General features: G+C 49.1%; 3 protein-coding genes across 3 annotated transcripts; 2 read left to right on the top strand and 1 right to left on the bottom strand.

Moving 5' to 3' along the window:
* Nucleotides 1-185: 185 nt before the first annotated feature.
* On the bottom strand, nt 186-1,040 carry RPL17 (60S ribosomal protein L17; the record flags this gene model as incomplete). Its single annotated transcript, XM_036780354.1, has 6 exons — nt 186-380; nt 432-559; nt 617-745; nt 804-875; nt 934-975; nt 1,037-1,040. 6 exons carry the CDS (start codon nt 1,038-1,040, stop codon nt 186-188), a joined length of 570 nt encoding a protein of 189 aa, XP_036627737.1.
* Nucleotides 1,041-1,737: 697 nt separating this feature from the next.
* PC9H_010862 (uncharacterized protein) lies at nt 1,738-6,993 on the top strand (the record flags this gene model as incomplete). Its single annotated transcript, XM_036780355.1, has 27 exons — nt 1,738-1,890; nt 1,941-2,021; nt 2,076-2,295; nt 2,350-2,539; nt 2,591-2,722; nt 2,777-2,991; nt 3,043-3,209; nt 3,260-3,365; nt 3,416-3,498; nt 3,554-3,645; nt 3,758-3,824; nt 3,877-4,005; nt 4,058-4,203; nt 4,257-4,371; nt 4,426-4,605; nt 4,662-4,796; nt 4,848-4,963; nt 5,012-5,116; nt 5,165-5,216; nt 5,264-5,502; nt 5,556-5,634; nt 5,689-5,780; nt 5,831-6,011; nt 6,060-6,166; nt 6,222-6,366; nt 6,416-6,561; nt 6,615-6,993. 27 exons carry the CDS (start codon nt 1,738-1,740, stop codon nt 6,991-6,993), a joined length of 3,852 nt encoding a protein of 1,283 aa, XP_036627738.1.
* Nucleotides 6,994-7,562: 569 nt separating this feature from the next.
* PC9H_010863 (uncharacterized protein) lies at nt 7,563-10,893 on the top strand (the record flags this gene model as incomplete). The annotated part of the gene is made up of 16 exons (XM_036780356.1): nt 7,563-7,658; nt 7,717-7,770; nt 7,829-7,987; nt 8,036-8,166; nt 8,219-8,225; nt 8,288-8,411; nt 8,465-8,644; nt 8,699-8,854; nt 8,902-9,195; nt 9,245-9,451; nt 9,506-9,635; nt 9,690-9,734; nt 9,792-10,388; nt 10,446-10,699; nt 10,749-10,811; nt 10,868-10,893. The coding sequence occupies 16 exons, from the start codon at nt 7,563-7,565 to the stop codon at nt 10,891-10,893; spliced, it is 2,523 nt and encodes an 840-aa protein (XP_036627739.1).
* Between the last annotated feature and the right edge of the window lie 1,373 nt (nt 10,894-12,266).

Here is a 12,266-nt window from a genome sequence, read left to right on the forward strand (position 1 = left end):
TGGCCAAATAGATGGTATTCGCCAAATAAAGTTTGGGTCCGTAGATGACCCACAGATGGTGGGCAAAGCACCGCGACCGACTTCTGATGTAAAACATACGCTGAAATACATAGATTCATGGGTGTGGTGGCATGACAATCATAGAGTGTTGCAAGGGCACGGTACATGGCGAAAACATAATGCAATTATGATCGGGCTGCCTCGATTCTCTTTCTGGCCACTTGTCTGCGGTTGAGGCCTGCGAATTGCTTGACAACGTCCTTGTCGTGGCTCTTCTCGACCTCAACATCGGAAGCGGCAAGGATGATTTCGACGTGGCAAGGGTGGCCTTGGTAGGGGTTAATGCGACCGTGGGCGCGGTAGGTGCGGCGGCGGGTTTTCTACTCAGGATTAGGACCAAAAGGTGACGATGCACAGAGACAGAAACATACAGGGGCCTGGTTAACAACAATGTTCTTAATCGTAAGATCCTCAACATCAATGTTTTTGGCATCGGCATTCGACTCGGCGTTCTTCAAGAGGCGGAGGAGGAATTTGATGGACTTTTCGGGCCAACGACCTGATACATTCCGTTTGAGAATATATCTATTAGTCTCAGTATTTGTAAGTCACGCACCTTGCGTTGTCTTGAACTCCTTAGCCTGACCCGTACGCCCAACACCACCAGAGAATCGTCGGAAAGGAATGCAGCGGTTGTGCTCCTGTACGTCGCCCAAGTAAGAGTACGCCTTCGTGAGCTTGAAGCCTGTAGTTTCGATCTTGTATTAGATATCACATCGGGTCCACGCAGCTATTCCACCAACCCGTAACGGCGGCCGCGACTTCCCGCATGTTCTTGAAGTGGGTTCTGAGGTACTCGCCCCGTGCGCGAGCAGCTATGAGTGGGATCGCGGTCTTAGTACTTCATCACCAATAGTTTAGATCATGGCGTACTTTTTTCCGGGTTGTTGATGACGGCGGCGGAGGCGTATCTTACTGTAACAGAGCGATTGAGTATACAACCTCGCCAACGCAGCAGACGACCAGCATAACTCACCCATTTTGACTTGAAACTTTTGGCGGCGACGTTGGTACCTGTGCCCACCTTACCGATCTCTGTGGCTTGGAGCAACGATACAGTTCTTCGGCATTTCCCGAGTACCCAGAATTGGCGTCAGGCGCCTGTTCTTCTTAATTCCTTTACCTCCAAGTTCGATGTGTTGGATATATCGCTGCGACTGCCTAACGCCTCTCAGTTACTTATACCGGTGTGCGAACATCTCACTTAATTGCGGTCTGTTGCCCGTTTTCTATCACAACGGTGACATAAAATGATCGCCTTATCATCGACCCGTCGAAGGATAAGCAAGGAGACTTTCGCCCGCAGTATTCCCCGGCTCGAGTGCATGACTCGTATGACAGTCGGCACGCGATATACTTCAAAAACATTGTAGCCAGCTGTGAGCGTTCGCCTGAGACCGTGGGAGCTTGAACATGACTGTGAGAAAGCAAAACCCCATTAGCGAGAGCTCACATTGTCTAGCACATTCACACTCACCCATCGACGATCCCTCCGTAGACGTGTGATACGCGCTCTCTACGCGCTCGTTCAGGATTTTCTGCTCCAAGTGCAGCGGCGGCTAGCATACCTCATAGTGGATTCGCTGCCGCGATCTAGCGTTCAAGAATCTCATTCATGCTATAAGCTTAAGGTCCGACACTGCACGACAACTTACCAAGTGAACCTACATAATCGCTATGGCCTCGCTGCTGAAGCTTCCTGGAACTAGCCCTGGCATAAACTCATTTGTGTCTCAGACCTCGACTCTAGTAAACTCAAGCCCGGATGTTGTCGTCGCTAGAAGGTCATTCTCATTCGACGAATTGGAAGGGCTAGATGACACAGAGCAGGTGAGATTGCCCCTTTGGTGGCATGCATTGGATATCAATATAATTCTCAGTTAGACATCCTGCGCAATCAACTGTCCACGGAGAAAAGCATCATTGAAGGGGCGGAGGACTTTCTGAACAGGGACTTACCCGTGCGTCGCGTATATATACTACTCCCACTAATACACTGACAACATGATCTTCAGGATTCGTTGAGGCAACCAGTGCAATCCGAGCTGTTGGCGGCCAAGAAAAAGATCGAGGCCCTTAACAAACGTATTGTTGTACTGGAAAACCTGGCCGCGTCGGACAGCAACCTGAACAATTCACTTGCCCCAAATGCCATGGGAAATGGAACTGGCTCGAGTCTGAGTGTCAACCAGGCATTGCAGAATCTTGCTCCTTACGGCGATGCAAAAGAGCGAGGTATATCATGAACTACGTTCAGTCATATCGTAGCCCTTACAGTAACTTCTTCAGTTGACGTCTCACGAGTGGCCTTGAGGAATGCTAAAAGCTGCCTCTCGCAACTTCTTAAACTGAACATACCTTCTTTGCCTTCATCCGACTCTAATGCCGAGAGGATCGACAAAATGCAGCAGATTGTTTCGATTCTTCAGCGCCATTTTCGGGTGCGGTATGAACTTGACATCTCTGAAGTGGTGAAGGTGTGAGTCATTTATACACACGAGCATATGCGTACGTCGCTGAACGTTCTCAGTGTTGTTCCAGCGCTCGCCGATAACTATACGAAACAATGTCGTGCCCATGCGTACCGCCTCATGCGATACATGCTTGTGGATGTTGAATCCGTGCAGAGGATAGGGCAATCCCTCGATTGGTATATCGTCAAGTAAGTCGCTTCGACGCTAACTAAACTCTAGATGTGTGTAGACCATTATCCTAGGTCATTGTCACGGGACAACAAATGTACTGTCGAGAAAGAACAGGTCATCAAGCTTATACGATCGATCGTTGAAGTGGGCTCGATACGAAGGGACTCTGCTGGCCGCCGGGGCAGTGTCCCTCTATCGGAGGCGGTAATGCGCGCGGTCGTCGCCGTCGCCGAATATGCAGAGGACCCTTTCAGATCAGTCTGTGTACAAACGCTAGCGGAAATTCGTGTGTGACCTTCTACCTATGTCTGTATGCCCGCCGCTGATCGCTTGATAGTCCTTATCGATATTGACCTCGTCTCCAAGACTGGGGGGATACGATTCCTGCTTCATGCGCTAGGAGACGGGCCCTTGGAGCTGGCCCCGATCTTAGCGTCTGTCTTCCTCCATATCGCCGACTCCCCTCGTACGCGGGCATATCTTCGTTTGGGGTCTGATCTTGAGGTTTGGCGTGTTTGGGAATGATCAAGTCACACTTCTAACGCGTAGAACAGCTTGCCCTCTCAGCCGTCACTGATGCATATGGGAAGCCACCCGACCACATAACGCGGATGAGGGGTTGCATCAAGATCATACAGTTGATGTTGCGAACATGGAGTGGTATGCCTTTTTACCTACTCCATGCAGACTCCCAAATGACAATTTGGCAGGGCTCATGTATTTTTGCATGAACGACCTCATGGCTATACGTTCGTTAGTCAATACCCTCCGTATACCCTCACTTGAAGCTCGAGTCAGTGTAATCTACCAGACGATAACCTGTATCCTGACATCTAGATTACTTTCAGGATGTTGTATTGGACATGTTCTTCGATCTTCTCAATATCAAAATACCCGAATGGCACAAAGTTTTCGTCGATGGTCGCCGACTGACGAGTGCGTTATCATCATCTTCTCCGCCGCGCAGTCCCTCATTATGTTCAAGGGGTTGACAACTTCCAGACGCCGTCAGAACCAAATACCCAACCCGACGTTCATGAGCGCTCTAGTAGATTGAAGCTCACCGATCAGTACATCGCTTTGCTCATTCTTATCTTCAATAATGCTGGATTACTCGACGTACGTGTGTCCAACGCAGGGTTTCACCGCGTAGTTGATATGTTTTTCAAAGGCCTTAACATCGATTTTAGAGGAATCAGTCACCGGGTCGAATCTATCTCGGAAAGCTACTCTTCTGATGGCGGAAATGCTGCAACTGAGCAACCGCGTTTTGCCACTCTCAATCGCTGCCAAATTTCAAGTACATCCAGTACGAATTGATCCGGGACCTGACTGACCTCCGTTCCTTCCAGACGATATCTCATATATTTGATCTCGCTTCGAATTACGGTCAAGGAGAGAATAGAATCATCGGAACGTTGGCTCTGTCTAGTATCGACAGCTTTAATCGAAATCGGTCAAGGTTGGATCCCATTATGATTAAGAACGCACGCCCAAGGTGAATTATGATCGAACATGGTTACAGCAAATGTTGACACATTCATCATCAAGGGCAAACTCAGTGGATGATGCTGCTCGTCGACAGAGACAGATTGAACAGGTCAAGATCAAGCTGGGGATGCAGATGGACGAAAAGACCTTCCTAGCGGCGTTGAATGAATCTCAGGTGAGTTATGCCTCGAGTTGCAGATCGACGTGTTTTATCCTGGCTTCGTTGCAGATTTCGTCCACGAAGGAACATGCACGGTGGCAATTCGATGTTCTGATTGAACTTGTGGAAGGACCTTTGCGAAATCCGTCCCGACTAGAAGAAGCCATCAAGGCCTCCAGAATTATTCGACGTTTGATGTCGTTCTTCCATCCGCGCAGCCATCGATTCTCCGATATACCCCGAACGAAGGTGAGTTCTTATATATCATCTTCGTGTCCACGGGTTACTAATATAAACACCTGCAGTCCAACATGAAGTGGGTTCGATTAGGGTGTGCTTTGTTGACTACTCTGGTGGCGAGTCCAGACGGCGTCCGATATCTTTCAACGGAAGACGTCTTTTTGCAGCAAATTGTGTGGGGGTTCTCACAACTTGACCCAGTAAGAACCTGTGTTGTTTTATTCTAACGTGATATTGAGGTCTACGCATAGTTCAACGGACCGCCAGATTCAGATCCCATATTCTCGAAAGCTCGTGTGAACGACACTCTCACCTATGGATACTTCGAAATGTTGGGGACTCTGAGCAAGCACAAGGAAGGCATCGAGTGAGTGGTTCGCAAGCTCTTTTGCCCGTTGGCTGCATATCTATACAGGCTCTTGGAGAAGTTCAAAGTATTCACGGCTTTCTACCACTTGAGCGAGCTCAGAAGCCGCGAGGATCTGATCAAAGGCATCATCGAAAACCTCGATTATAATATGTGAGTCTGTTCCGTATCAGGCTCAACGACACGCGCTCAAGCTACTAGCGATGGCCATCCTCGTATTATCCTTTCCAAGGCTCTGACTTCTAGCTACAAGGTTATATCTAGTATAACACCTTGTTAAAATACTAACCTACCGTCTAGCATATTCGACTCTATACTACTCGCCATCTAGGCGATCTGATAAGAGTTTCATCCAGTGTCAACGCTTGGACACTGCGATTACTGGTTACTCAACTTTACGACCCAGCCCCAGAAGTATGTGAATTAGCCGCCCACTTCCTCAAGGATGCCTGCGAATCCAAAGAAGCGTTGCAACTAGTGGTAGAGATGCAGCCGATGATGGATCATCTAGGAGACATTGGGCATCCGTTGTTGATGAGGTAGCTTTATTCAGGTCCCTTTGGGTGGTCCGGTCTTGCTCATTTTTACCAAGGTTCACATCAACACTCATGGGTTTCCGATACTTATATGATACCGGCTACATTGATAGGGAGATGGACATTTGGTACCATGTAAGTGAAAATCATCTCTCACTTGACACGCCCATAAATACCAGTACGGGACAGGAACGTAATATTGATTATGTGGTACAAGTTGAGGTCTTTCTCGCCAAGGTGTTCAAGGCTACAAACTCCGGAGACGACAACGAAGAGACCCTGTAAGTTTTTCCGGTTCAATTTGTGATGAGCTTGGCTCATACGTGGACAGAGCGTTTGATGGTACGGTGCCTCCGCATTTCTATGGTGAAATGGCGAAAACAGAGCTCGGGTGCCAAGTTTTTCAAGACAAGGGGCACTTCGCCGACTTCGCACATTTCATCAGGCAACACAGTCATGAGAGCGAAGACTCGGAATTAATCCTGAAGTTGAAAAGCATCCTTTGGGCGGTGGTCAGTCGAATATGATAATGTTGTTGCTTCCACTAATCGATCGTTCAGGGAAACATAGGCGCTACGGAAGGAGGACTCCCATTTTTAGAAGAACAAGAAGTAATCCCTACCATTCTGGAGATAGCGGAGGAATCACCAATTCCTTCAGTCCGAGGGTATGTCATATAATCCTTCCCTTGTTCGAGTGTGAGCATACTGACGTGCGTCTAGAACATGTTTCTTTGTCCTCGGGCTCATCTCATCAACATCTCAAGGCGCCGAGATATTAGATGATTATCAGTGGGAGGCTACGTTGTCTCCTCTTGGACTTCCCACAGGCCTTTGCATCCCCGTTGACTTGGAGAAATTTATCTCAGTAAATGATCAAAAATTTCCCCGCATAACCACTCTAAACGCGTCGATAGCTCCCTCCTTGGCAGGAACATGCATCAGAACCATGCGTAAATAGACTGAATCCGCCCACAGCAGAAGCAGAAGTAGAAGTGATGACTGCTATTCAAAATCTTGCGAATACAGTCATCGCGAATGCAGCCTCACGGTCACTAACAAAGTACGGTCCCATTGACAACAGTTAATGATCTAACTCTAATATACTCTCCGAAGGATGAAATCTCGCGCGGAGTATAAGCAGTTGTTTTCATCCCCGACTATGCTTTATCGTGCTTTGTACACGATCTCGACTCAACGATTCCGGCTGCCCGTCCGGCGCTATATATTGGATCTCTTCAATGTTGAGTTAAACAGCGAAACAGCGGCGGCCATGGAGAAATGTTCCGAAGCGCTTCAGACAAAGAGCCCATCTCAACCTACTACGAAGGAAGCTAATCGTATCAGTATATTTGGTCGTTTGGGACGTCACGATTCTGAAAGTGACGATGAAGAAGACGATCTAGATATCAGGGGAAAGGTTGGCACCATGGCTGAAGGCCAACCTGTCATCAACCTGCGCCCCGTTAGCAAAATCATTGGGTTTTCGCTTTAGCATGACAGTATATAGGACCATCACGTTCGTTTTATTTATTGTAGATAATCTCATCCTTCGGACGCTATATGTGAAGACAAGGTGCCAGTGACCGCACTAATTCGATCCCCGAAACATGTCTTAGCGCGGTCGCACAGCCTGAGGGACGAGACGACCGACCGCTGGCAGCGAAACATAGGGCGCTCAATCGTTGACGTGTCAGAGGTACCTGTAAAGAGGGATGTCTAAGCAGTTCCTGCCAAGATGAAGCATCTGCAACTTCGGTAAATCAGTATTGACGTCCATCTAGGTGGTAAAGGCCCAAGGGTGAGTTCGATGTCTTTCTCTGGCACTAGTATCCCTCATGAACGATGCTAGCTGGAGGCGAGCGGTGGTCCAGCGAACAACGGGGGATCTGTCGAAAGTACTCTATCAGACGTCGCTACAAACAACTTACTCGGAGGCTGCTAAATTCTCGGGTCGTAAAATCTATTTCTCCGCTGTATCACCCGAAGGACCAGCAACGAATTCGTATAAATCTGTCACAGGCTAATACATAGGAAACGTGAATCCTCCCCATTTGGACAACAATGAGGGCAAGCTTTCTACTGACGGTGACGGTGGCTACCTTCAGTCGGTTGGCATGCGCGGTCAACTCTCAGGCTTATAACTGGAAGAATGTCAGGGTTAGTAAATACTTCACGATGACTTCCTCTCCGCTATATTAATGTCGCTTTTGAATAGATTGGTGGTGGTGGCGGGTTCATTCCCGGTATCGTGTTCAACGAAAAGCAACAGGTGCACATGTCTGAACATGGTTTGTTTTGTCACTGCCTAGTGCTCACTGATCTTCAAGGGACTCGCATACGCCCGAACGGATATCGGAGGGGCATACAGGCTCAACGCTGACCATTCCTGGAAACCACTCCTCGATTCTGTGGATAGCGACAACTGGAACCACTGGGGCATTGACGCGTTGGCGACTGATCCTGTCGATCCCAACCGCCTTTATCTTGTAACTTCTCCTCCCTTTTCATGATGCTAGGATTTTGACCTTCTATAGGCTGTTGGAATGTACACGAACTCCTGGGACCCCAACAATGGGGCCATCTTAATTTCCAATGACTATGGTGACACTTTCACCTCGTCACCTTTGCCCTTCAAAGTCGGGGGTAACATGGCTGGTCGTGGGATGTACGTCCGACGCTCGTTTCTCTGGTGGGTTGTTCAAACTGACTTGACATAGGGGCGAGGTAAGCTTCTCCTGTCGCGTTGTCCTAAGGGATAGTGTGCTCCGATTCTAACCAATATCAAGCGAATCGCTGTCGACCCCCACAGCAATAATATTTTATACTACGGCGCCCGCAGCGGAAACGGCCTCTACAAGTCAGTCAACTTCGGAGCGACTTGGACGAAGGTTACCAATTTCCCCAGCGCCGGTAATGCCAATTTTTGACTTGCTTGGGTTCTTCATCTAACGCGGTCCTGTCAGGTACATTCATTCCGGATCCAAATGACGTCTACGAATACAACAACATCATTATTGGCTTCTCTTGGATCACTTTCGACTCTACCACGGGTACAAATGGGTCTCCTACTCCTCGTATCTTTGTCGGTGTTGCCAATAAAGGCGAAAGTAATATCTTTGTTTCAGAGAATGCCGGTGCCACCTGTGCGTTTGCATGGCTTCCTGATGTTGGAGGCCTAGCTTAACGAGTAATCATAGGGACCGCGGTCGCGGGTCAAGACACGACTTTCCTCCCCCATAAAGGAGTTCTCTCTCCATCTGAGAACACTCTATACGTCACATACAGTGACGGAGCAGGCCCGTATGACGGGACCGCCGGGGCTGTATGGAAGTATCATATCCCCACCTCTACCTGTAAGTCGACCTCATACAATTGATGAGCTATTCTCATCGTCGACTAGGGACTAATATTACACCCGTGTCTGGCGGTGATCTTTACTTCGGCTTTGGCGGTTTGGCCGTGGATTTACAGGTACCGGGAACAATTATGGTCGCTGCACTGAACAGCTGGTGGCCCGATGGGCAAATATTCCGCTCAACTGATAGCGGTGCTACATGGAGCCCTCTATGGAGCTGGAATGGGTATCCCAACCTTCAGAAGCACTACTCATACGACAACTCAGGCGCTCCTTGGACTGGTCCCAACTATCCGAATACCAACCCCGGTACCTTACAGATCGGCTGGATGATGGAAGGTAGACATTTGATGGCCCTATAGCTGATATTACTCATAATGCTGTCTAGCATTGGTCATTGATCCCTTCAACTCCAACCACTGGCTCTACGGAACTGGTGCTACCATGTATGGTGGCTTTGATTTGAAGAAATGGGATACTATACACAACGTAACGCTTGAGGTATTGGCTGACGGGATTGAAGAGACCTCGGTTCGTGGGCTCATCTCCCCGCCAACTGGGGCAAACCTTTTGTCCGGCGTGGCCGACTGCAATGGTCAGTGTTTTCACATCCCTGTACTGACGTTTGCTGAATTCAGTTTGACGTAAGGCTTCGTTCATGACAACCTCGATACACCTAGACCCGCAAGTTACAGCAACCCTACATGGATGACAAGTCAAGACCTCGACTATGCTGGCAATCAACCGATGAACATCGTTCGTGTTGGTGCTGGCGACGAGTGGGTCTCCTGTTTCTCCTGCAGTGCATCCTATACTCACTGACTCGGTGCCAGGGAAACGAAACAAGTTGCGATTTCGTCAAACTCGGGCGCTTCATGGTATGTGTGACTAGTCTGATGTCAAGCTAATCAATGGTTAATATCTATATATAATAGGTCTATCCATTATGGCGCACCTGATGGTGTTCATGGTGGAAAGGTTGCTTTATCCGCCAACGCCGATACGATCCTCTGGCGTACTGAGGGCAATGGTGTGATGGTCTCACAGTACCAAAGTACCTTTACTGCCGTGGCATCATTGCCTTCGGATGCCGCTATTGCCTCAGACAAGAAAGCAAACGCAATATTCTATGGTGCTTCCGGTAGCACCTTTTACATCTCAACCAACTCGGGTCAGACCTTCACCTCACAGGGCACTCTTGGGTCGTCCACGACTGCTCGAGACGTTCTGGTTAACCCAGGCGTTACTGGCGATGTCTGGGTCTCCACCGATGCTGGTCTTTTCCACTCGACTAACTCAGGTGCCACTTTCACCTCTATTTCTGGAGTAGCAGAGGCTTGGAGCATAGGATTTGGAGCCCCCGCCTCTACTGGTGGTTACCCTGCCCTTTTTGCCGCAGCAGATATCCAAGGCAAAGGATACTTCAGGTCAGATGATGCTGGTGTCAACTGGGTGAAGATCAACGATGCTGCCCACGGTTTCGGCGTCATCAGCGCAAACGTCCTCACCGGCGACCCAAGAATCTACGGAAGGTATGGTTTTATTCTACGAAACGGCGCTCTGTAGCAGTGACTCACAAAGAGCTGAAGAGTATACCTTGGTACCAATGGACGTGGCATATTCTACGGCGATGCGACAGGAACCCAACCTCCTAACACTGCAACCGCAACACCAACCTCATCTATACCCCCCATCACGTCGAACCCTCCAGTCACCTCAAACCCTCCGGTCACCTCAAACCCTCCAATCACCTCGAATCCGCCTGTTACCTCAAACCCTCCCCCCGTGACCAGTAGCGCGCCGCCTTCCACGCCAACAGTGGGTCCCTGGGGACAATGCGGAGGTAAGGACTAAATCCCTACCTCGCAGGATTATTCTAACACTGTCTTCAGGCCAAGGTTACACTGGGCCAACCGTCTGTGCAGCTGGTTCTACTTGCACCGTAAACAACCCCTGTAAGTCCAAGCTCTAACTCAGCTCAGGAATAGCCATATTCACCACCATCCTGCAGGGTATTCTCAATGTTTACCCAACTAAACACAGGCCCTTCGCTGCGTTCTCCGCGCACAATGTAAAATGTTAATACACTCTTGTGATCTATCTGTGATCAGCTCCCTTACTCTTTTAATCAATCCTCGTTGAGACAAAAAATATCGAAGCCCTGTCTTATCCCCGCCATACCAGCACATTCCTGCGTTCGCGGCAGGGTAGGAGGACACACTTCAGGGGTGTCACAGGGGTAATCTTACACTGTGACCAATTTTTTGAACTGCCAGGATTTTTTTGGGCTGGTGTGGTTTCAGTTGTGGTACACAATAAGCGTGCAAGGTCTACACAGCTTGAATTTGAAGCCTGAGGTTCTTCTTCAGACTCAAGGTGGCATCTGGCTGGGCCGACACTTACCAGGCATTCCAGAGGTAACTAGTGTAGATCTAGAATTCCCAACTAGTAGGCTGACCAATACTACAGTGTTCTGCTGGTTCGCTACCACAGAATGCCGTCATGATTCCCTTCCTTGTGTCGTCACCTAGCACCAGAAAGCGAAAGACACACTGAGGTAATGGAAGGCATTGAGGGATACGAAGAACGTGGGGCTTCCAGCGTACTCAAATGCGTCCGACGGCTGGTGGTTGGTGCCCAAAAAATCTTGAATGTGGGGTGAATACCTTGGGTTCTAGAATCTAGATGATGCCTGGTAATACCTGTATTTGCATTGGTCCAACTTGCTCGTCCAGTCGCGTGGTCGCCAGCCCACTACATAGACTTCTAGCGCAATGTAACACGCTCCTCGAGTACTCAAACAGTACTGAAAGGGATCCTGCGTGGCTGATCGGCGGATAACCTTGGCTTGAAGTAGTAAAGGGAGTCGAACCAGAAGGATCTACATTATCGCGGGCTTTGAATTATCCGTTACATGGTCAACTGGGATGTAAATCCCCCCTATCTCGTCGCAGTGCTAGCGACGTTACCTTTCTGCTAGCTCATCGACGGTATTCGTGTGGGATAATCTGATGCATGATGAATGACTCCCTTTAAGGAAGCACCGAGAGTCCCGTACCAGTGTTATGGGTATGAGACTGATGAACAGCCTGTGTGATTTGCCGCAACGGGTACAGGTGCCGATATATTAAGAAGCTCGCTAGCTCGATGTATTAAAGGCAAAGACTTCCTTCCATGCCCAGCCTACCAGTACTGCAGGCCGTTTAACAGACTCATGGTCCGGAAAAAGTAATTTGGCTCACATCGGCTTAACCGGCGCGTCCTCGAGCAATCCCGTCAGTTTTCTGGACCCGAATGGTACTAAGGTATCACTCCTTTTAGTTCCTCTGCGAGGTCTGATACACGCAACGGCGGTAGTAACCTTGTTCAGGGGAAATGCAGGGGGTACTACTGGATCAGTGTCGGCACCG

The sequence above is a fragment of the Pleurotus ostreatus genome (assembly GCF_014466165.1).
Source record: "Pleurotus ostreatus strain PC9 chromosome Unknown scaffold_8, whole genome shotgun sequence".
In the NCBI taxonomy this organism is placed as follows: Eukaryota; Fungi; Basidiomycota; class Agaricomycetes; order Agaricales; family Pleurotaceae; genus Pleurotus; species Pleurotus ostreatus.